Source organism: Rhinopithecus roxellana, chromosome 6 (assembly GCF_007565055.1).
Source record: "Rhinopithecus roxellana isolate Shanxi Qingling chromosome 6, ASM756505v1, whole genome shotgun sequence".
NCBI lineage: Eukaryota > Metazoa > Chordata > Mammalia > Primates > Cercopithecidae > Rhinopithecus > Rhinopithecus roxellana.
The window spans coordinates 92,233,317-92,255,121 of NC_044554.1; the positions used below are offsets into that span (position 1 = coordinate 92,233,317).

Sequence of the window (21,805 nt, forward strand, 5' to 3'; positions counted from 1 at the left end):
CTTCCCTTTATATCCCCACTCAGAGCTAGCCATTATCTTGAATTTTGAATTTATCATTGTCTTCCTTCTACGTTTAATACTACCACATGTTTGCTCACCTAAATAATAAGATGCTATAATAAATTTGATGTAAATGGAACCATACTGTAATTTTTCTCAGACTTATTTCTATTGTTCAACATTATGCTTCTGAGATGCATCATTTTGTTGTGTGAAACTCTAGTTAACTCATATTTTTATTCTATGTAATAATTTACTATTTATGGACATTTGGGTTGCTTCCAGTTTCTTGCAGTTAAAAACAGTGTTGCCATAAACATTTTTGTAAATGTCTTTTGGTGGACAATTGCAAGAATTTCTCTAGACCAAAGGTTGGCAAACTTTTCCTGTTACAGGCCAAATAGTAAATATTTTTCACTTGAGAGCCATGTGGTCTGTGTTGTAACTATTTGACTCTGCCTGTATACTGTGAAAGCAGCCGTAGACACTACATGAACAAATGGACATGTGTATATTGCAATATAACAAGACTTGGGCTAGATTGGGCCCTCGGGGCACAGCTCATTGGCCCCCCCAGTCCAGATTATAAACCTAGGAGTGAAATGCTGAGTCATGTTAAGTGTATATCTACTTTCTACTAGAATAAATAATGCCAAGTGGTTTTCCAAAGTCATATCAATTTATACTCCCATTTGCTTTTTAGAAGAGTTCTAGGTACCCTACATCCTTGCAAGACTTGAAAATGTTAACATTTTTCCTTTTTGCTAATCTGAAGATGTGACATGGCATCCGTGACTTAAAATACATTTCCTTGATTACTAATGATATTAAGCATCTTTTCGTAAGTTTTGTCTTTGGTGAATTATTTGTTGAAATGATATCCCCATTTTCTAGTGGGCTGTTTTTCTCATTGTCATTAATTTGAAAAAGTTATTTACATATTACAGATTTTCATTCTCTTCCAGTTGTAGTTCTGAAAACATCTTTTCCCATTTTGTGGCTTGTCATTTTACTTTCCTATTGGTGAAGTTTGAGAAATGGAAGGTCACAAGTTTTTTTTTTTTTTTTTTTGAGACGGAGTCTCACTCTGTCGCCCAGGCTGGAGTGCAGTGACCGGATCTCGGCTCACTGCAAGCTCCGCCTCCCGGGTTTAGGCCATTCTGCTGTCTCAGCCTCCTGAGTAGCTGGGACTACAGGCGCCCGCCACCTCGACCGGCTAGTTTTTGTATTTTTTAGTAGAGACGGGGTTTCACCGTGGTAGCCAGGATGGTCTCGATCTGCTGACCTTGTGATCTGCCCGTCTCGGCCTCCCAAAGTGCTGGGATTACAGGCTCGAGCCACCGCGCCCGGCCGGAAGGTCACAATTTTGATATAGAATTTATCACTCATAACAATTGGTTTTTCTTCTTTGTGTTTAAACTGTCTAGTGTGATAATTAATAGAGACACCTCATTTTTATTTTGATTATAATTTGCATAGGTTATGTTTGTCTGTGTTTTCGTTTTCAAATTTATGTTTCTTATACATAACACAGAGCTGGAATTTGATCTTTTTAGCTAATCTGAAAACACTGTCTACTTTCCTGGATCATTTAGTCTGTTTTGCAGTAATTACAGTTATTTACATAAATGGATATATTTCTATCATCATATTTTATGCCTAATTTGATATCCTACCTTTTGGAGAGGAAATATTTAAGGTGAGACCTCAAGAACAGTAAGGAATTAGTAAGGCAAAGCTGAGGAGACAGCATTCCAGGAAGATGATGTAGTGTTTGCAAAGCTCTTGCAGAAAAGATCTCAGCACATTTTAGTAATTGAGCGGAAGCCTATTCAACTGGAGATTAGTGAGCAAGAGGGAGAGCTACAAGGGAAGAATTTTCAAAACTAGTCAGGGAAAGTTTTCGAGTGGTGAACTGTTCTGCACTGAATTGTGTCCCCTGCAAAATTCATGCCAAAGCCCTAATCCCTGGTATCTCAGAATATACCTGTTTGGAGATAGTGCCTTTAAAGAGTTCATTAAGATAAAATGCAATAATGACTGGGCCTTAATCCAAAGACTGGTATCCTTATAAGAAAAGGAAATGAGGGTGCAGACACAGAAGGGAAGACTATATGGAGATACAGAAGATGGCCACGTGCAGGCCCTGAGAAGAAACTAACCCTGCTCACATTTTGATCTTGGACTTCCAGCCTCCAGAACTATGAAAAATAAATGTCTCTACCTAGCCTGTGGTACTTTTTCATGGCAATCCTAGCAAATTAATACAGAGACGTGACATGTTGTGATTCACTTTTTAAAATTTAACTTTTATTACCTTCAGGTAATCATATCAATATTCAAATATGTGTCAAGTAAATTTTCCAGGAGCTACACCATGTGGAGAAGCCACTGGCAGACAGTCCAAAGTGGCTTTTTAATTCTGAAATAGTAGAGGAGTACCAGATGAGAACATTTCCCTTTGCCCTTAATCATGGATGAGCTTGGTAGGAAAAATACACCTCTACAGCATTTAACTTCCTATGCTATAGACTATCTGTTTGAAGTACATTTCATGAAGCAACAGTAGTTAATAAAGTTACAGGATCATGTGTTATATTAGGTAGCTAAGTTCTAACTGATATCTGTGGACTGGCTTTTGTCTACAGTATTGACTTGCTCTCATATTTAAAAGGCATCTGTATATCACATTCTCTCTTTTGGAGGAATGAAGATGGGTGGCCTCAAAGGTTTCCTTCAAATTTAATTTTGGAGGATTCTCCTGCTTCTTTTTTTGTTTGGTTTTGTTTTTTCGAAATGGAGTTTCACTCTTGTCGCCCAGGCTGGAGTGCAATGGCGCGATCTCGGCTCACTGTAACATCCGCCTCCCAGGTTCAAGTGATTCTCCTGCCTCAGCCTCCTGAGTAGCTAGGATTACAGGCACCCACCACCACGCTCAGCTAATTTTTGCATTTTTAATAGAGACGGAGTTTCACCAGGTTGGCAAGGCTGGTCTTGAACTCCTGACATCAGGTGATCCACCCGCTTCGGCCTCCCAAAGTGTTGGGATTACAGGCATGAGCCACCGCGCCCTGCTGATTCTCCCGCTTCTTAATTTACCTTTTTACCATGCCCAACATTAAGGCTACAAGGATTTTTGAAATTGCAAATATTTTCTCATGTAGGAAATATTAACTTTCAGATTCTTATACATAGTTATAGACAAATGCTATTGTCTCAGTTAGCTGTTGCAAAACTAAGATTTCTTGACATCCAATTCACTGTGTTGAACTGTTAAAATAGTCCTTCTCTTTGATGTACTTTCTGCCTGCTGTTCACTGAGACATAATTGTGCCCATAGAGGAAGGCGCATTGGAAGTACTCATAGCAGGATATACTTAAAGGAACTCAAGTTGAATGCAATTACATTATTCAAACTGAAAATCCAGTGAAAAATTTGTTTCAGTGTTCTTTAACAAGTGGGATATCTCATTTGGAGGAAAATGGTACTGATTTGCCATGTATCATGAACTGTGCCTTTAATATCAATAATTGAGTAAAATAGCAAGAGAAGTCTTGGACCAGAGTTTTTCGGAATAGCATCAGCAACTTCAAACACAATGTTAATCATTTGCTCTGGTTGGAACACAAGAAATAATAAAATATCAAAGGTTTTATTTTGAGGTATGGATTCCCTCTAGGTACTGAGAAAGCAGTAGATATTCAGGGTTCAGGTTCAGAAGTAGAGAATCAAGGGATAAAGTTAAGAACGGGTAAACAGCATGAGTTTTGGAGAGTTCAGAAGAGTATATCCAAAAGCTGAAGATTTACACATCTCAAAAAGGATCCTGGTCATACCAAGAACCAAACCAAAAGCTAACCAGAGACGGGGCAAAAGTTGTGAGGAAGTCAAAAGAAGAAAATTACAACATTTAAAGGAAACTAAAAAAAAAAAAAAAAGAAAAGTGAATTATGTGTGGATCTTAGGTGACTGAAAATGTAATAAAGATGTCAATTATCTGAAAATTAATGTAATTCTAACAGAAATATTAGTGACAGGATTCTGATGATTTCTATTCCCTTGGTTGTGCTTTTCAGGAGATAATACATTTTTTAAAGTGAGCCTGAAAAGGAGATTAGAATTATACTATGTTTAAGTGTTGAAATACCTTTGCGTGCTGAATAGCAGGATACACCTTGCGATCTGGGAGTCCATTGTCTTTGTTGGAGACTCCAAGGCCACTGTGATGCACATTTCTGGAGCTCCATTCTCACAGTTTTTGTGACTAGCACTCTCTGGAGTTGGACAGTGCATAACTTAAGCAGGGTGCTAGTCAAGGTGACCCTGCAGATTGAGAAATTTTTGTTCCTTCTTTTTTTCCCAACTCCAAGGAAAGTCTCCTATTCTTTTTTAAAAAACATATTTGCTTTGAATAACTAATGCCTTACCTGAGAGGTCACATCATATTAAAATTTACCTGAGAGGTCAAATACTCAAGATATAGAAACTTCACCAGACCAAAAACAGTGTGGCTTTAAAGCTCTGAAGGTATTTCAAAGCTCTCCACTGCATTAAAGCAAAAACAGCACAAGAAGTCAAGATGTTTCCGAACCCTAGCCAAAACTCTATCTAAAGGGGAATATGAGGTTGGTGTTATTGGAAAACCAGTCATTAGCTGTCCATCACTCAGCTGATTAGGAGTAGCAATGATGCCAGTATTGATTACAGATTGTGCAATCCAAAGGACAGATTTCGGTTTTAAGAAACTCACCAAACCATTAACCTTTGTGAATGAATACTCCTTTGCAAGAATATCTAAATAGGTAATAAAGTACAAAATGTGTAACATAAGATGTGTCTAAACCTTTAGTACTGAAACATGTAAAGTGCAAAATATGTCATATTAAATATCTAAATATATAATTAATATGTAATAAAGTACAAAATTTTTGTTTTTATCTTATTAAGTTCTAAACAATGTTTCATAATTCTTTCAAATAGCAACATTGCAACTCTTATACATATTAAGCATACCACGTAGAGTTCAATGGAGGATGCGCACGTTTTCTTTGATAGAATCAGAGTTTTAACTTAGTGAACACATTATTTCCTTGATTCTGCTGGAGGAACAGAAATGGCGTAGGAAGCATGTATTACCTAGAAGTGTGTTTCAGTAATGTCATCATTAGAAAAATGAAAGCCTGAGTAAATGTTGTACATTAAAGGAGAAAATAAATTTAAATTTCCCCTGTCAAACTTTCCTATTGAACATTTAGATTTTTAAAAAGATAAAATTATTTTTAAGAATAAGATGATTTGGCTGATTAATTTACTAATAAAAATGATCAATTTTCAAATTATTTAAAAACCTGTATCACAAAAATATGAGTGTATAGTTAAAAAGTCAACAGTAAAGAGAAATAGGTGTTCCTCCCTGTATTGCTCCCCAGAAGCAACAGATTTCAAACTCTTTGATTTTTCTCCTGCTATATCGCTGATATTTTCTCTTATCATCCTAGAATAGTCACAAACCCTGATTTCTGGTTTAGTCTACCACAGGGTTTTATTATAATGACTGCATCAGTTAGGTTCCTCAGAAAAGCACCCACTTGGAATATCTATGCACCCTGCCCCGTGGAACAACCACAGAGTCTTCTCTTGTTAGGTAGTCTATTCCAAGTGAGCAACTTTTCAGATCATCCAATTAATGAGTTAGGGTAGCACATATCTAATACCTAAAGATGCCCATCAAGTATTTTGGCTCTTTTTATGAATAGGGGATGAAAGTGGCAGCAGTCTGTTCTTTACTTTGAAGGAAATATCCTGACATGCCCCAGAATGCTGAATGCTCAAAAACCTCCGGTCACCTGCAGGATCATGTACTTTCTGAGATTTACCCACATGTGCCAGCATGCCTGTGTGTCATTGAGTCATCTAGGGTTCCTGATCCTTTCACCAACCCAAATCTTTTCAAAAATATGTCATTAAGATAGTGGACCAGTCTGATGTCTGTGTGTGTGTGTGTGTGTGTGTGTGTGACAGGATCTCGCTTTGTCACCCAGACTGGAGTGCAGTGGTGCACTCATGCCTAACTGCAGCCTCAACCTCCCAGGCTCAAGTGATCCTCCCGCGACAGCCGTCCAAGTAGTGGGACTACAGGCTTGTGCCACCACACCCATTTAAATTTAATTTTAATTTTAATTTTTTTGGGTGTGTGTAGAGATGGGGGTCTTGCTATGCTGCCTAGGCTGGTCTCAAACTCCTGGGCAATCCTCAGTCTGATGCGTTGTCTTGCAGGATTAAACTTGTATTTCTCTATTAATGTGAAGCATGAACTAGCATCTATATACTGTGTAGGATGATATGTGTAGTATGTGTTTACTTCTTCTAAGTCTGTTGTTTTTGTTAAAATAATCAAAGCTTTTAAATCCATATGCTTATTTCTTATCTCATAAGTAGTTATTTTTGTCATTTGTATTAACAAGCTGCAATACCAGATGTCAATGGGGTTATCACTGTCCTTTAAGATCTTGCTAGAATCTCCTCAAAGTCTAGTCTATAGAAACTCTATAGTTTTACCAAGATTTTCAAAAATCTTCAGCAGTGTGCATTCATCCAAGTTACCCATGGCTTTGAGTCATGTCTTCTGCTGAATTTTCAAAATTCATTTTACATTTCTGTCCCAGTGTTTCCCAGACATAAAAAAGACTGCTTCGCCTTAATTCAGCCGTCCTTCAAAGTGCCACTCACAGAGGGAGGAGCAGGTGTCATGTTTCCTGAAGTCTTGGGAGTGTAAAATTGAAAGGTGGTGGTGGGGAGGTGGGAGGTAGTGTTGGGTCCATCTCAGTGCCATAGTGGAGAGCTAAAACCATGCGCTTAAATATATGTTCTTGTGACGCTTCAGTTCTACCCGCTCAGCTCCAGCTTCTCAATGAGGTGCTCAGCCTTTTTTCTTCCCTTCCCTTCCCTCCTACTGATCTGCTCCAATCTTCATACTTAAATTTCTACTCACTGATAAATAACAATTGCTAACCATCATCAAGCACTAGCTATTGGTTCACTTAGGGCTTTCACAACCTATGAGGTAGGTACTATTAACCCCATTTTACAAGTGAGAAAACAGAAGTAGAGAAACACTGAGTAGGCCAGGCATAGAGGCTCATGCCTGTAATCCCAGCACTTTGGGAGGCTGGGGTGGGCGGATCATGAGGTCAGGAGTTTGAGACCAGCCTGACCAATATGGTGAAACCCCAGCTCTATTAAAAATATAAAAATTAGCTGCCGGACGTGGTGATTCACTCCTGTAATCCCAGCACTTTGGGAGGCCAAGGTGGGCAGATCACGAGGTTAGGAGATCGAGACCATCCTGGCTAACACGGTGAAACCCCATCTCTACTAAAAATATAAAAAATTAGCCAGGTGTGGTGGCGGGCACCTGTAGTCCCAGCGACTCAAGAGGCTGAGGCAGGAGAATGGTGTTAACCCGGGATGCTGAGCTTGCAGTGAGCTGAGATTGTGCCACTGCACTCCAGCCTGAGCGACAGAGTGAGACTCCATCTCAAAAAAAAAAAAAAAAATTATTAGCCAGGTGTGGTGTCATGCACCTGTAGTCCCAGCTGCTCAGGAGGATGAGAATCACTTGAATGAGGGAGGCAGAGGCTGCAGTGAGCCAAGATCACACCACTGCACTCCAGCAGCCTGGGTGACAGAGTGAGACTCCGTCTCAAAATAAAAACAAAAACAAAATAAAACACTGAGTAAATTGTCAAAAAAGATATGTTTTATAATTGTCTTTACTTTCCATCTGAAACTGCTTATCAAAGCATTGTTCTAAACAAAAGTAGTTTCTACTTTAGGAGGACGTCTGGTGCTTGTTGGTAAAATATGACCATTTAAATCATGCACCATGTGTATTTAGACAGCCCCCATATTTAACAGGTTCCATTGATCTCTACTTCTTCTTTTGGAGCTCTTGGTGCCAATGCTCCAATTTCCTATCTTGGTTACTTTCAGTGAGTTGTGGAATATTTCTTTGGGTCATTTTTTTTATCACGAATATAGTAATGAAATATATCCAGACACTTTACATGTCTGAGAATATCTCTCTGTTGTTCCCAGAGAAAAACACCATATTGACTGAATGTAGAGATGCTGTAGGCATTACTCTAATATCTTTTTTCATTTTGAATAAAAATCTGATGCCAACTTGAATTTAAAATACTTCCAAATATCACAAAATTACTAATAAAGAGATGCAAAAATGAGAAAGAAATCAGGTATGAAAAATTAAGCAAAGAAGTTACAAGTATCCTTGAGAAGAAAATAAAGCAAATTGATAAGAATCAGAATGTATTAGACTTATAAAAAATTTAGATATAAAACTGACCTAAGATAAAATACTAAGCACATAACCATATGCTTGGAAAAATTAGCTGGGGAGGTAAAGGAAACATCTAGCTTGGATCCCATCATCTACCCAACATGGGAAGAGACCTAGAAGCCCCACGCTATTTTTATTTTCAGTTACTTGATGAGCTTCCCAAGAGAATGGTGGCAGACTGAAGAGCTGCAGATAAAGGAAACAGAAAGGCTACAATCAGTTTTATAGCTACTGGATATAATCTACTCTGAAAAGAAAACAATGCACTAAAGAAAAGGCTAAAATGCAGTAGTAGATCAGAAATTCCACCCAGGGGGATTTGAGCTGTGGCTGTTCTATGTCCCAGTTCTCTCCTCATATAGCCACAAGCAGGTAAGTGATTAAACTCAAATACCAATATCCAGCCCCCACACCACCACTCTTTTTTTTTTTTTTTTTTTTTTTTTTGAGATGGAGTCTCACTGTGTCACCCAGCCTGTAGTGCAATGGCGCAATCTTGGCTCATGCAACCTCCACCTCGCGGGTTCGAGCGATTCCCCTCTCTCAGTCCCTGAGAAGTTGGGATTACAGGCACCCACCACCATGCCCAGATAATTTTTTTTTTTTAGTATTTTTAGAGTAGAGATGGGGGTTTCACCGTGTTGGTCAGTTTGGTCTCAAACTCCAGACCTCAGATAATCTGCCGGTCTTGGCCTCCCAAAGTGCTGGGATTACAGGCATAAGCCACCGCACCTGGCCCACACCAATCATTTTTAAAGGAAAAGATTCAATCAGTGTACAAGCAATGCAGTGTTAAAAGGGAAATTTATAACACTAAACACTCACATCAAAAAATTAGAAAGATCTGAAATTAACAATCTAGCATCACAATTTTAAAACCTGGAGAACCAAGAGCAAACCAACTGCAAAGGTAGCAGAAGACAAGAAATAACCAAAATCAGAGTGGAACAGAAGGAGATGGAGACACAAAAAACCACTGGAGCTGGAGTTCCTCCCCAATCATTTAATGAGGCCAGCATCATCCTAATGTCAAAATCTGGCAGAGACACAATTAAAAAAAAAAGAAAATGTCAGTCCAATATCCTTGATGAACACTGATGCAAAAATCCTCAACAAAATACTTGCAAACTGAATCCAGCAGCAGACCACAAAGCTAATCCGCTATGACCAGGTAGATGTTATCTCTGGGATGCAAGGTTAGTTCGACACATGCAAATAAATAAATAAAATCCCAGCCTCTCTTCATTACGGGTTCCTAAAATCCCATCCCCAGTGTTTTTGTATTAACTTGAGTGCTTACTTTGTTGGCGTTTCTTTTTTTAAAAAAAAATTATGTTTCTCTAACATTCCCCTTTCCAGTCAGACTAGGTTTGCCTTTAATATGTATTGTCAAATAATGTTATATTCCATGCGATCACACTTTTCTATGGAGTTTGAAGTGGAAACCAGCTATCAGAATTACCTATTCAATGAAAGACCCACACATTTGCTGGGACTAGTTCTTCTCCCAGTGGCAAAAGCAACTGCATAGGTACCCCCAAGTTTTTCAGATTCTGACACCTAACCGTATCTGTTAGGCACCAAAGCAATTTGTTTATCCTCAAACCCTGTAAGATCATTTGTGTTTACATAAATAGTAACCATGACAATAGGAAAAGTCTCTCTCCTGAAACATAGCTCCATAAATTGTGGGCTGGCCTAAATATGCAGAAAAGTATATAGAGGAAAAGGATTCATAGATTTAAAAGATTATATGGCCGGGCACGGTGTATCATGCCTGTAATCCCAGCACTTTGGGAGGCTGAGGCAGGTGGATCACGAGGTCAGGAGTTCGAGACCAACCTGACCAATATGATGAAACCCCGTCTCTACTAAAAATACAAAAATTAGTTGTGTGTGGTGGTGGGCGCCTGTAATCCCAGCTACTCAGGAGGCTGAGGCAGGAGAACTGCTTGAACCCAGGAGGCAGAGGTTGCAGTGAGCCAAGATGGCACCATTGCATTGCAGCCTGGGAGACAGAGCGAGACTGTTTCAAAAAAAAAAAAAAAAAAAAGATTACATAATAGATGTTAAATATGTATAGCACAGAAAGAAGGTTCAGATAATACATATTTTAAATAAATGGGACAAAAAAATACTCAAAGATGGAAAATGTAGCCTTCCAACAAATGAAAGTTATCACAGTTATGTATCTTATTTTTGACTGATAAATAAGTAAAACCGAGAATAGTGTTTCGTTTTATGAACTATTAGATTTGTAATTCTAAGTTAAAGTAAGCAAATAATCATATTAATTTTATCTTGAAATAAAATATTAATCATAGGAGAAAAGAGATACCAGAGATAGAAGTACAAAATAAAGAAGTCAAGGAAAATCTGTACTCTTAACATTTTGAATTGGAAATATCAGTGTGAACTTGTGGTTTTTCCTACCTTAAAAATTTTTTTCTGGCTTTGACCACTGAAATGACATATTATCAGTGGTTCTAAATACCATTTTTCTCTAAAAAGAACCTAGGACTGGTGTAGGAAATGAACAAAAAGATTCTGGAACATCTTGTTGGCACAAAGAGCAAGGAAGCTATCAGAGGCTAATGGGATCATGTCAAAGTACACAAGCCAGCTTGATGGGCTCCCATGGCAAAAGATGTGACAATCTGAGCATCAATGAGAATAATGATTGCAATTGTTTAAAACTCACTGAAAATATAAAAATCTATGAGTTATTAGTGATATTTAAAAAAAGAATAGAAAAGAAATAAGACATAACTCATTGTTACTATATTGGAAGTTGCTAGGGCACAAACTCATTACTGTGAAAATTGATAATGAAAGGAAAAGAATTGAGCATTTATTCTGCCTTTGCAAGCACGAACTGTGTTTCACAGGAGCAAATGTCCTTAGTGAGTGAGTTTTTCTGTACAAAAACTGCTAATAAATCGGAAAGAATTATGAAAAGTCCCCATTTGGTGGCTTACAAAAAAATCACTTCAGACAGTGGTCATCAATGGGCTGTAAAACTATTACATGAAATGTCAAGGGAAATGTTTGCAATGAAGAAACAGGTTGTTGGCACCTGAACCCCGGACTTTCTTATCTCTGTAAGTGAGAACACCATGCTTCAGGTGCTTCCTAAAGTAATGCAGTGGGAAAGTAAGGCATTATCTGAGATGAAATTTAAGCAAGCCTCTAGATCTAACTTCCAGTCTACAGAAATACAGGAGATAGAGAAACAAGCGAAATCATACTAGGAGAAAACCATCAGCAAAAGTCAGAACACGGAGTGAACTTCGTCTCTTCAATATTTAAAGCATAAAAAATTAAATGAAGTGGGGATTTTTATATATTGTTTTATAAGAAACAAGAGATATAGGCTGGGCATGGTGGCTCACGCCTGTAATCCCAGCACTCTGGGAGGCCGAGGTGAGTGAATCACTTGAGCCAGGAGTTCGAGAACAGCCTGGCCAACATGGTGAAACTTCATCCCTATCAAAAAAAAAAAAAAAAAAAAAAAATTAGCCGGGCATGGTGGTAGGCACCTGTAGTTCTAGCTACTCAGGAGGCTGAGCTGGGAGGATTGCTTGAACCCAGGAGGTGGAGGCAGCCACTGTGCTGAGATTGTGCTACTGCACTCCAGCCTGTACGGATCTACTATTATTTCATGCACTGTAATCAGTATTCATGAACATTTTCTCTTTTAATATTCAAAACAACTACCAGGTCATCAACCACCAGGTCAGCCTATCCTTTGAGATTTAGTTAAAATGAACTAAAAGCTCTTTTTCTGTGTCTCTTGCATGGATTTGCAAAATGTCTGTGAAATCTCAGGGGTTGTCGTAGTAGACTTTTTGTATTGTCTTTCTTTCCACCCAGCATTCATTCTCCCTTTCCTAAAAGTCCCTGAACACTGCTTGGAGATTCATGTATTTCCAGGGATCCTGCATCTGCCTCCAGCTCCTGCAGTACATTACGCCATTGAAGCTAAGCCATCCAGTGTATTCTATCCCCTTGAACACAGACCAGGAGGGTTAGCCTGGGGTGTGACCTAATCTGGTCTAAACAAAGAGAATCTTTGGATTTTGCTTGGATATTTGAAACAAAGCATGCTCTCCTGTTTTAGATGGTGTGGGTTGTGGTGTGGTATAAGGCCTGGAGTTGCTGCAGCCTTTCACTCCCACGAGGGGAGCCAAAACCAATGGATAGGTTGAAACAGAGCAAAGGGCCGCGTGGAGAGATGTAGCTAGAACTCTATTTACATTATTATTATTATTATTATTATTATTATTATTATTATTATTATTTATAGAGACAGGGACTTGCTCTGTCATCCAGGCTGGAGTGTACTGGCACAATTGCAGCTCACTGCAGCCTCGAACTCCTGGGCTCAAGTGAAGTGATCTTCCTGTGTTAGCCTCCCAGGTAGCTAGGACTACAGGTGTGCACCACCTTGCCTGGCTATTTTTATTTTTATTTTTTGATGGAGACAGGGTTCATTAGATGTTAAAAAACCTCTAGATCAAGCCAGACTTGAGGCCCACTAACCTCTGTACTTTTTAGTTTTGTGAGCCAGAAAATTCCCTTTGTTGTCCAATTAAGTCAGAGTTTGGTTTTGCATTCCTTGCATAACAGATACTTTTTATATTGTGTCACTTCTTCAGACTTCACCAAATATTTGAACACATTACATCTCACTTTCCACAACTCTTCTCTCAACTTGTTACTGTTGACCCAGATGTGGGATTCAGCCTTCCTTTCCCTGAAAAAATGGCCCCTCACACAAGAATTTATGTGTGTAGCCGATTTTGCTGAAAGTTTGGGATTCAAAGCATATGTACAATGCAGGGAAATTAAACAACAGCAATATATTCAATTAACACTGTATATTAGCTATTTCCAGTTGTGAGACTCTCACTGCCCTCATGGGACATGGTGGGGAATTTCTCATCCACTCCCACACACTCAGGCCCCAGCTGCCTGGTGTGTCTTGCTTTTCCTCCTCCTCCTCCTTCTTTGTTCTCCTTGGCCCATAATTTTATTTCAGCTAGCTACGTCGTTATTACTTTGTCTTCTTCTACTTTCCCTTTGGACCTGCCTGGCTAAGCTGTGTATCAGGTATTTTCTTGAAGAAATACAATTCCCTTTGCAAGATGACAATCTTGAATGCCAAGGCTAGATAATTAAACAATTATATAAACTCTGTTCTCTTTAATGAATATCTTTTTTTTTTTTTTTTGCCCAGTGCTTCAACTATAGTTTTGTAGTCAAATGAATGCTTAAAAATTATAGATTTTAATCTTCCATGTTCTATATAGATAGATCTGTTCGCCAACTAACGTGGGGATTTGGCAATTACAAAATATTGTAACTGGAAGGGCATTAAAAGTCCAACACCTTCATTCAGGCCCAATAGGAGTGGGCAGTAGAGACGGGAGTAGAATCAGACAGCCCTTAATTCTTTTGCCTCTGCTTTGTGGCATGTGATAGTTACCAGGGACATTTCATTTACTGGGACATAGGTTTGATGCTGATCATAGATGAGTATCCTTTAGAAAACCTTTAAAAACTTTAACAAAGTGATTTTTTTCCAACATTTCCATCCAGGAGGTATTGCATATCTCAGCTGACCCTCATATAAAATTGTTTTGGACGTTCATCCCTAAGAACCTTGCATTTATAGTATTCAATATAATACTACCCTCAGTGTCCTCATCTATAAAATCAGGATAAGGAACACATATTTTCTAGGGCCAGGGTGAGGATTAAATGCATTAGTATAAATGAAGTACTTAGAACAGTTGCATGGCAAATAGTAAATACTCTAGGATGTCTGCAAACCTCAAACTTTTTAGTCTTAGAGTTTCTTTACACTATTACAAAATTATTTAAGACCTCAAAAAGCTTTTGTGTTGTGGGTTATGTTTACTAATATTTACTACATTAGAAATTAAAACCAATAAATTTAAAATGTTTACTTACTAATTTATTTTAAATAGTTACATAACATAATTTGTTTTATGAAAAAAATTGTGTTTACCACAAAGAAAATACCTAGTAAAAAGAGTGGCTTTGTTTTAGATTTTTGCAAATCTCTAGTAAGTGTCTGACTTACTAGAAGATGATTGGAGTCTCATGTCTGCTTCTGCATTCAATCTGCTATGAAATCACATATCATGCAGTTTTGGGAAACGCTACTGTATGCTCTTCAGAAAACGAGAGTAAAAAAGGAAAAAATCTCATTTTAGTGTTATTTTGAAAAAGTTTTGTCCTTCCAGACCCCCTGAAAGGGCCTCATGAACCCTCAAGAGTACTCAAACTACATCTTGGAATCCTCTTCTGTGTTTTCTATAGTTGTTATTGCTGTTATTGTTATTGATGATGATGATGATGATGATGATGATGATGATTACAGAGAAATCCAGAATAGATATGGGTTTTCCAACATAAGAGCTGCAGGTTTGAAGTTCTCTTGATGAATTTGGTTCTGTACAGTCATCCATTTAAAAACGTTTGTCTTTAAAATGGCGGAACTAGGTCTATGTGTTGTGAACCTATCGATATAAGGAATAAAAGGACAGTGGTATTTAGCTTTTTCAGGCATGTGAAACTATAACCATGAAATAAAAAAGAAAAAGTCCCCTAGTATACCGTGGCTGTAAGGAAACAGAATGTGTGTCTCCACCACTGTGGATAATTTTCATGAGAAGTTACGTGTTAGCATTTGAGCTCAGACACAGAAACTACCCAAAGTACAGTAAAACCCAGGAGCATTTCAATGCTTTTTCCAAGCATATTCAGGCAGAAGAAATATATTCTAGAAGACCAAATGCGTAACTATAACCAAAACATTTCATGAAGAGGGCAAATGGAAATTAAGGAACTGGCTCCGTGTGTTGGCTTTTTCTGTTTTTATCCTGGATAAAGTCCCCTGGTAGAAAGGATGACGAAGTTGGAGGTCTGATAATGCATTAGCATATTCACAGGTCTTCCTTGCCCAGAGTCAACAGGCTCTTGAACTTCTCAGCTGTTCATTTTAAAAGTAATATCTTGTCACTGTTTCTCGGGGAAAAACCAGTGCTCCCAAATTATGTTGTAGAAGGAAACTGTAAATCATAGGTCATCACGACTAATGGTGCCTTGGCTCAGCACAGTCAAGCCCCTTTCAACTCTGTAGTCCTTGGGCTTGATGTGTGGGGTTTCCTCCCTTCTCCCTTTCTCTTTTAAAAATAATCATTCTGTTTTTGGTATTTTTCCTGTCCTCAACTTTGCTAGAAATATGAAAATAACAACAACAAAAGATCCCAGGGTACAGATCAGTTACACTGGTCGATGTCCCGTGGAATTAAGAGCCCCCTAACGTTGCCTAAGGAAACTGATGGTGATTGAAAAGACCATTCCAGAGAAATGCTCCACAAAACTTGAAAGTAGACAAAAATGTAGTGTTGTGGGGGTGAAAATAGAAAACGCAATGGATCCCTCCAGAGGCTGATGGCAGCACATGAAATTCTAGGAAAAACTGACTTTGAAAAGAAGGGCAAAAGCAAAGCCAACTGAAGAAGGGAAAGGGAAGTCAATGAGGAGTCTTGATTGGGTATGTTGATTCTTGTCCCCCTGTCATGTGATTCCCATGTCAGCCTCAAAAATCATGTGAAGACAGACAGCTACGTGGTGAGTCATGCTGTAGAGAGTGCTCTGCCATGATGCTTAGTCTAGGAAGAAGGCTGGAGTCTAGTAAACTAGGGGTGGGAGATTTAAAATGAAAAATGAAACGAGTGGGAGGAATGGTAATTTAGTCTTTTAAAAACCAGCAAAGGTATGTACGCAAAAGCAAGAAGTAGCAGAGAAATGAAGAAAAAAAGAGTAGACTAAGCCAGTAAACAAAAAAGCAAACAACTACCACAAAAAGAACAGGTCTCAACAGAGAGAAAGGCATGTCATATAGACTTGTAGTAAATCTACATGTTATGATAGCACAAGCAGAAATATACTAAGTCTAGTAAAAGTGGATTCGTCTTAGTGACTGTTTGAACCATCTATTCCCTTTTTTTCTGCTTTTGGTCCTTGAATTAAAGAAGCCTCCAGGTATGTTAGCTCTTCTCATCCCTAAACATTGCAAAACATTCATCAAAACAAATGAAGACAGAGATGACCAATATCTGCACTTTATCTTGATTCCCAGTACTCCATTTATCTATCAGTGTCCTTTGTGGTTTAAGAGATCAAGGACATCCCTATCCTGAGAAGCTGGGGACTGGGATTTTGGGCAATGATGGGACCTCTTTTGGTTTGACTTATGGTGACCTTTTGCCATCACTGTTGCCTTGCCTACAAGAGTATCTTGGAAAAGGACATATCTAGCTGCTTCGTGATCCAGGAAGGGGTTTTAGAGGGTCAGAAAATGCACACTATTATGGAACTTTGATGGGAGGTAAGAAAACAGAGAGATGATGGTAATGGTGAATATTTCACTCAAGGAGTCTCCTTTCCTAAATGCTACTGTGGGAGTGGGAATCAACATTAGTTGGCATACCCACATTCTCTCCCATTTGTTTTCCATTAATCAAACCTTAGAAGTGTCTGCCACCCACAATGATAGAGGAACAGATGGTTTGCTCATGCTGTTCCTCTTGCCCTGAACAGGAGCTGCCCTCTGTTTACATCACAACCCAAATCTTTCCACCATCTGCATTGAGGCTTCCTCCCTTCCCCAGGAGAATTAATCTTTCCTGCCTCCATAGACCTCCCATATGGGAAAATAACTAACACTTGCTGGGCACTTACACAGTATAGCTCAATAAGCTTTCACAAAACATTATCTCCACAAATCCTTACACTACCCTTGAGGGACCGTAATCTCTGGTATAAGACATGAAATCCATGACTCTGAGTAGTGACACTTTTTCAAGGCCATGCTCAGTCAGCGGTCGGAGAGGGAGTCCATCCCAACCCGAGCCGGTGCATTACGGTGCTTAAAAAGTGTCAGGATGTTCCACCAGCTAGAATCAAACAATTCCCCCAGATAAATCTTTTAACCATTTGGTTTATTTTTATTATGTTTCCAAAGCAATCTGTGCTGTTTTGCTGTATCTCTAACATGAATGCAGTACTTGGCACCTAGTACAGGCTCCATAAATATGTGCGGAAGGAGTGGGTGCTTCATGTATGATAGCCACTATTGTGAATGCTACTTGACTCTGTGGTTTCATATGAAGGGCTCCAGTTTTGGGTTCAGAGCAGGTTCAAATCATATTCCTATTAATCATGAGCAGTTACTTTTTTTTTTTTGGAGCCTCATCTGCAAAATGGGAATAATCATGCCTGCCTCACTGAGTTGTTATTTCACATGTAACGTACTGTGAAGTGTCTGACACAGTGTCTGGCTCAGCCTCTCATCAATGCTGGCTAGTAATAATTATAATTCATGTAGGCCAGATGGTCATGTAAACAAATGGAGTATAAGCAAAGAGTGTTGTTCCTACGCCAATCGGAACCACCATAATTTGTGGGACAAAGCGTCAAAGGAAGTCTTCGGCCTCATGCTACAGCTTGGCCAGCCTCTCCCACCCACCTCCACCCACACCCTCAAGCCCCCAGCCCCTTAGGAAGGCGCTTAAGAAGCTTAGATCCCAGAGGAAGTTGAGCCTCCGATCGGTGGCAGCGCGTGGAGAACCCAGGCTGTGCTACAGAGGATGCCGGACGCCAAAACAGCCGCCGGGCTCACCCGACCCGCGCACCGGCTCCGTTGCCTAAGTCTGAGGACGCAGGCGGAGGGCGCCGGGCTCCAGCGCGCTCAGGAGGGCGGTGCCGCCGGGGCGCGCTCCAGGCTTGGCTGCAGGTCCCCCAATAATTAGAAAGCGGGGGCGGCTGCTCAGCTCGGCTGTGGCCTGGGAGTCCAGCTCGTCCCTCTTCCGCAACTTCCCACTGGTCCCGTCACCTGGCTTTCTGTCTAGTGTCCGCCCAGGAGGGGTCCCAAGAAGGCGATGCCACGAGCAGTCGCGCCCCCCTGCCCTCTGTGAGCCCGCAGGTTTCGGGCAACTTTGGCTTAGTCCTTGTTGCAGCCCGGGGCCCCTATGCTCCTGGCTCGACTTCCCTGACCTCCCGTTCCCCGGCCAGAGGAGGTGATGGGACGCTCGAAGTCCTGATCTGGGATGACTGCAGAAACCCCCGGATAGGGCTTCAGCGCAGACGGGACCTTTAATGATGTTTAGAAGGGCCTTTCCTCATTAGCCCTCAGCTCCCAGGAGGGCTACCCACTTGGTACACGGTCTCATTTTGTTTGGGGATGCTGATTTAACTGTGTGTGTGTGTGTGTGTGTGTCTGTGTGTGTGTGTGTCTGTGTGTGTGTGTCTGTGTGTGTGTGTGTGTGTCTGTGTGTGTGTGTGTCTGTGTGTGTGTGTGTGCGTGTGTGTGTGTGCGTGTGTGTGTGTGTCTGTGTGTGTGTGTGTCTGTGTGTGTGTCTGTGTGTGTGTGTGTGTGTCTGTGTGTGTGTGTGTGTGTGTGTCTGTGTGTGTGTGTGTGTGTGTGCGTGTGTGTGTGTGTGTGTGTGTGTGCGCGCGCGCTTGGTCTTCCATTCTTTGCTCCTAAAGCTTTCTTTAACAATATTGAAAAAAAAATTTTTTTCTTACTTGAAGTCCCTTTTGATTAATTTTCAAGCAGTGGATATTATGCAATAATATACATAATAGTATATATTCTGTATCAAATATTTCTCATTGCTCCCCGACTTGTCATGAGTTTATAGCCCCGAAAAAATCTTCATTTTAATATTAACACAAGGTTTTCCTACACATTTTTTTGAAAAGTTAGGGACAGTATACTAACTAATGAACTTCAGTTAAAAAGTAGACAATGCAAACGTTCTTCACTGCCACAAAGCCACCAAGTTAATGGACGGTGTTTACGGTTTTGGGTTTTCGGAGAGCAACTTTACAATACCTGTAGGATTGTCTTGAAAGTCAGGTTCCGGTCTTTAGCCTAGGAAGGTTAAAAAGCTGGTAAGTTATTTTCTTGTCACCCTTAACAATAACTGACCCATAATACATTAGCAATCTGTCCCTAGATTGTGTGGAATCAGATAGTTAAAATTAAATTTAAAAACTTAAAATAGTTGTCATCACATTAAAAACACATTACATCAGTTTAGATGAACTGCAAGTAAATCATCCCCTTACCTTTTAGAAGATAGAAAGTTTAGTGACTACTATTTATATACTTTGAATATTTTATATTAGAGTGGTCATCATCGTTTACATGGATTATTTTCTATGTCCATTTCCAATCCACAAATATCAGGGTGTCTGTTACGTAACAGTTAACATTTCAAGCTTCTCTGAAAAGGTGTCTTTATATAAAACAAGAAAGATAACTGCATATTATCAAAAGGTCATTCAGAGATTTTAAAAATAAAATCATTAGGGATCCATTAAGAAAACTACAGCAATTAACTATACTTTTAAAAATGTATATAGTAGCACAAAAATCAAAGTCTTAATGGACACTCACATGAGATAGTTCATTTTGGTTTTGTTTTGTTTTAAACATAGATTTCTAGAGCATTAAAAATAATCCTCATAGGTTTGTTAAACCTTTAGCGGAAGATTACAGCCCATGTTTTTGTCTTTGGTGAATAGCTGTTTGTCTCACTTTATTTACTTGGTATTGGATATTTGTCAATGTCATTTCATATCTACAGAAAATTCTTACGCTCTGTGGAGGTAGTGAATGTGTGTGTGCGTGTCTGCCGGAGGTCACATGACAGTTTCATCCTATTTGGTGGAGCAGCTTGACTTTTTTTCCCCTTGCTTTTGGTGATGGTTGTGAGTGCAGAAGTTGATTGACAGATGCATGCCAGAAACCCCCATTCTCCTTTTCAAAGACAACATATGACGGATTGCGATCTCTCAGCGCAGCAGGACACGGGGACCATGCAAGCTGTAATTGGTCAGGTATGGAGTCAGCCATTTCTCAACTCCCCTTTTTTCCACAAGGGTCTCACCATATGATTCACATAATTCATATTTACAGTACCATCTTTCTATCTGTATCTTCAGCTACCTGCCAGTGTAGTGCTGAAAGTGCGAAAGGCAAAAGGCACCCATTAAATCTGACCAGGGAAACCTCAGCTTAAAACTTCAATGTGATCCTTTTAAACAAAAACTAAAACAACAACAAAAACACTGAAGGATAAATCTAATTTATAATTTGATCTGAATGTTTCTTAAAAGTCTATTTTAGAAATTTGCTTTCTTTTTAGATTTTGATCTCCGAAGGAAAGAAAGTGCGAGAAGAGAATCAAGTGTGATTTTCTAGGTAGTAGTTAAAATTTTTCTAATGCTGTTCAATATTTTTATTTTGATTGTGTTCTCTCCTTCTCTCTCTCTCCCTCTCTCACTTTATCCATATCGGAAATATAAATATATAGATACATGTGCCTTGACTTCTAACCCAGATAATGTGTGATTGAGCCCGGTGAATGTAGTAGTAGTCTTGGCTGCTGCAGAGGGGCAGGCTGCAAATTAAACACTGCCACAATCTGAAAGGTCCAGGTGGTCTGCTCGTGCTTCCTAATGCAATCCAGCACAGCAGCTTTAATAAACAGCTCTATTTAGTGCCTCCTCCTTGTATCCAGGGAGGTGAGCTGGTCTGGGGCTGCTGTGATGAAATGCCAGAAGAATATCTCTCAGAGGCCTCACAAGCTGATTTTTAGAGCTTTCCTGCTCTGTCGTCTTTGTCTTCCAAATGGGTCAGTGAGTCTTGCTCTTTCTGTTTGGTGCTTTCTGTGAAGTCAGTAGTTTATGCTTGTGTTAAAATGTTTGCGTTGTAAGCTAAATCAGAAGACGAAAAGGATCGTTGTATTTTCATTTGCCTTCAGATAACTAAAGTGGTGAAAGGAAGGATAGTACCCTGCTGCAGAGGAAGGGTGATTTTTCTGACTATGATGGGGGTGGGGTGAGGAAAAAGGAAATATACATGGTTTCTTTTTCTTTTCTTTTTTTGTAATGTATTTTTGACTAAATTTTTCTAAGTTATCTATGTTTACTTATGTATTGTTAACTTATAAACCAGACTATGCTCACGAATATTTATAAACTCCTAAAAGTTTTTTTTTTTTTTTTTTTTTTTTTTTTTTGGTACACTTTCCAATCAAGACAAGCTGGCAAGGCAATGACATAAAATTTGTTTGCTGTATGTTAATAGCATGGTGGAAAATATGTCATCTTATTCTGTTTTCAACAAAATTATAGAAAAGCACTTCAGGGTTCTGAAAGCACATGGTTTATTAATACCAGCATGCTTGCTTCATAATGTATTTTTAGATGGAAAATGTCAAATACATAATACTATGTTTTCACAGGCTCACACTATTTTAAAAGAAGTAGATATTTGGTTCAACAGAGAAATATTTTTTAAAACTTTAACGTGGTTTTTGTTCTATAGACATATATAA

The 21,805-nt window shown here is 39.2% G+C and overlaps 1 protein-coding gene across 3 annotated transcripts in view; it reads left to right on the forward strand.

Moving 5' to 3' along the window:
* The first annotated feature begins 20,153 nt into the window (after positions 1 to 20,153).
* Positions 20,154 to 21,805, forward strand: part of POU6F2 (POU class 6 homeobox 2) — a 503,614-nt gene continuing 501,962 nt past the window's right edge. For all 3 annotated transcript variants that reach the window (XM_010364247.2, XM_010364248.2, XM_030932918.1), the window contains exon 1: positions 20,154 to 20,303. Coding sequence is in view for 1 of the 3 variants with exons in the window: in XM_030932918.1 (XP_030788778.1) it covers positions 20,199 to 20,303 (105 nt within the window). In the remaining 2 variants the exon portion in view is untranslated. The remainder of the gene's footprint in view (positions 20,304 to 21,805) is intronic.